The sequence below is a fragment of the Rhagoletis pomonella genome, unplaced genomic scaffold, assembly GCF_013731165.1.
Source record: "Rhagoletis pomonella isolate Grant_MI unplaced genomic scaffold, Rhpom_1.0 Rhpom_scaffold_00014, whole genome shotgun sequence".
Classification (NCBI taxonomy): Eukaryota; Metazoa; Arthropoda; class Insecta; order Diptera; family Tephritidae; genus Rhagoletis; species Rhagoletis pomonella.
This window is the reverse complement of record NW_023458568.1, coordinates 19,343,737-19,347,088: the sequence shown is the minus strand read 5'-3', so window position 1 is coordinate 19,347,088 and position 3,352 is coordinate 19,343,737. Positions and strand designations below refer to the sequence as shown.

General features: G+C 33.0%; 1 protein-coding gene across 1 annotated transcript; it reads right to left on the bottom strand.

Annotated features, from left to right (window-relative positions):
- Positions 1 to 266: 266 nt before the first annotated feature.
- Positions 267 to 1,721, bottom strand: LOC118749054. The gene has a single exon (XM_036483845.1). The coding sequence runs from the start codon at positions 1,719 to 1,721 to the stop codon at positions 267 to 269; it is 1,455 nt and encodes a 484-aa protein (XP_036339738.1).
- Positions 1,722 to 3,352: the final 1,631 nt, after the last annotated feature.

Here is a 3,352-nt window from a genome sequence, read left to right as displayed (position 1 = left end):
TATATGTTGCCGATGTATAAATTTTCTTCTCATTTGATTTATCTTTATTGGACTTGATATAGTAATCGCGGATGAGTTTGTTAATCAAGCCATGGGGAAATTCGTTTTTCTCCAGGATTTCTTTAATAATGTCAATATTTTTCTTGTGGTACATCTTATCACTTATGGTGAGTACTCTGCGGATGAAGTTGGTAGCCGTATTTATAATTGTCCTCCTCTCGTGGTTGGAATTAAAATTTATGAGCCTCCCTGATGCTGTAGGTTTCTTATACAAGTCCACTTTCTTTTCTGATTATTAGGGTGTCCAAGTATGGTAGTTGTCCTTCATTTTCTATTTCTATTGTGAATTTTAAAGTGTTAAAATTGTTTAAAGTGTTGAGCATCTTGTCTATGTTTTCCGTTTTTACAATCGCAAATAAATCATCCACATATTTGGTAAGTAGCCGTGGCTTGCTGTCCGAATCTTTTTCGAATTTATTTAAAAGTTCTTCCATAACTATATCCGCTATGACAGGTGAAGCAGGTGAACCCATAGGCATTCCTGGCTTCTGCTCATAAATCTTATCATTGTATTTGAAGTAGTGGTTCTCTTTAGTGCAGTAGTTTAATATGGTTAAGAAAAGCTCTCTAGTTAATGACGTATGCTTTTTTATCAAACTCCATTTCGAATCTATAATCTCTATTGCTAATTCTACGGGGATGCTCGGGAATAGCGATACGACATCAAAAGACACCAAACTTTCATCGTCATAAATATGGGTATTTCCAATCTTGTTTTTGAACTCGATCGCATATTTAACGTTATAGAAAGGTGTTCTCTGCATTTTCGGCAATCCGTAAATTCGAGGGGGATTAGCCGTTTTGCAGGTCAGATAGTTCTTTTCCTTTAAATCAATGATTTTATTAGCATACATCTTCTCCACTATTTCATTATTTTTCCCTTGTAGCTTATTTGTAGGGTCACGTTTTAAAACCCTATATGTTGAGATGTCATTTACAATTTTCTGCATCTTCATGTCATATTCTGCTTTGTTCATCGCTACAGTTACGTTCTCTTTGTCAGCATTGAGGATTAAAATTTGGTCATGGTTTTTCAGAAACGTCTTAGCAGAATGAAAGGTATTATGAATAAACTTATCTCTAATTGTATTTGTCGTCTTATTTATGTAATCGCGTATTAAAGTCGTCAAGTTGTTTCTTTCAATTTCCTGTTTTTCTTTATCTTTAATTGTCTGTATGCAGTTCTCCCCATCTGCTATAATCTTAAATAGTGGAAACTCTTTATTGGATATAGGTAAGGCGAATTTCGGTCCTAAAGATAGGAGCCACTGAATGTCATCTGGAATTTCTGTACTTGTTATATTGCAAAACCATTCTGGGACAACCCTAATGTTAAGTAATTGTTTTTGTTTCTCTCTTAATTTTTCATACTTGCTAGCTTGTGTTTTCTTAATAGTTGTAGCGAGTGTATTAGTTATTCTATCTTCACTTTCAAAAAATGCATTATAATCCCGCATACTTAATTGTTGTTTAATATGTACTTTTAGTGATTTTACCTCTTTTCCTTTTTGTCGCAGTAGCTCGTGTTTTATACTAATGAGGAGATTCAGTAGTTTGCTCTGTACCTTTTGTATATACGCAGACACAGAGTTGGCGATAGTTGTTGACATCTTGTTATTGCTGATATTGTTGTTGATTGTAGACAATATTTTTGGTAGCATTATGGATACGGTGACCATCCGTTCTGTTTTTTGCAGGACCGTACTGTTTTTCAAAGGTCGGTCCTGCGTAGTTTTTCAAACCTGAAAACCCTGAAAATGTACTGGTTTTTTCCAAGTGTCCTGCATTTGTCCAGCATTTTATTCGTTATTTTAAAATTATCGGACAATGGATGAATTTAAAAAAAAAGTGTTTCTTGGTACTTTTCGTAGCTTTTCTTCAATATCTCATGAAAAAATCTCCCAGTCAACGTAAGCGACTTACATCTCGAAGGGTATTGATGTGCCCCTTACAAAAATATATAACTTGTGGCGACTTCAATGAAAATTATTAGTGCTACAGGCGACCATTTGCATTTTGTCGTCAAAGTCGAAAAAAGTGAGATTTTCAATCAAATACGCAGTTTTGTTTGATTATTTTTTTCATTAGTTTAAAAATTCGATAAAGAAGATATATCATTACAGCAAATTTTGAGTCAAAGATAATGAAAATCGGATTAGAAATGTAGATGCAATGAAGCGCAATCTGCACAAGTTATATATTTTTGTAAAGGGCACATAAATACCTTTGTAACTCGTCGTTTACGTCGATTCATTACGTCGATTTTTGACAAATAACTGCGAAAAGTACAAAAAACAAAAAAGGGTATTGTTACCGTTTTGAACGACTAAACATTTGCCTATAAAATAATCTCTTAAAGATTTTCACTATTCGTGTAAGCTATTGTAATTATAATATGTTTTACTATACTTTTGTAGAATATTTACGTAAAAAAATATTAATATCGACGAAGAAAACGTGATTCGTTTTTAAAGTTTAAAATGTATTAAGAATTTAGAATCATAAATACTCTTTTGATATTTTTATACTACGTAAATATATGTAGGCATATTTTGAAAAATTGTCCTTCATTTTGAATCGATATTTATGGTCACCGTAATTATGGATGAAGTTTGGAGTTAAGCCGCTCCTTCTGCAGCTTTCCAGAAATTGGGTCGATACTGTTGTTCTAGCTATCTGTTGTGTGACATTTTGAAAGCGTTTGATGTGTTTTTTGGTATTAACGTGATAGTTGTGTTTGATGTTAGTGTAAATCTTGTACGTGTATTTGTCTTCTCGGTGTGCTCTCCGTTCAAACATGATTAGTTTTTTGTTTTTGGCCGTTTTTTATTTAATAACCGGCCTGGAGCTCAAAATTACCAAATTTGCCAAAAACAAAAAACTAATCAATAAATGTTTTCTTAAGTAAGATTAACTTGTAACTGTATATGTATCTGTATCTGTATCATTAAACATATAGTTCCGCTATGTAACAGAGTTTTATATATTTTCAGTTCCTGCATTATTAAATTGTATTATTCGGAGTTTAGGATTCCCAGAGGATGATTAAATTGTGTTAAAAAAAAAATTAATTTAACTTAATACGGAATACACAATGAGTACCGATACGAGTATGTATCGACACTTTAGGTCCGATATTTTTCAGGCATCGATACTTTTTTGCGATACTACTTCCAAGTAAAAGTATCGATACATGCATGTTATCATTTCATGCCAACTCAGTCCAAAATAGCACTTGTTGGAAAAAGTGATTCTGCGCTAGGTGTCCAGGCCATGTACTTTCTCGAAATAA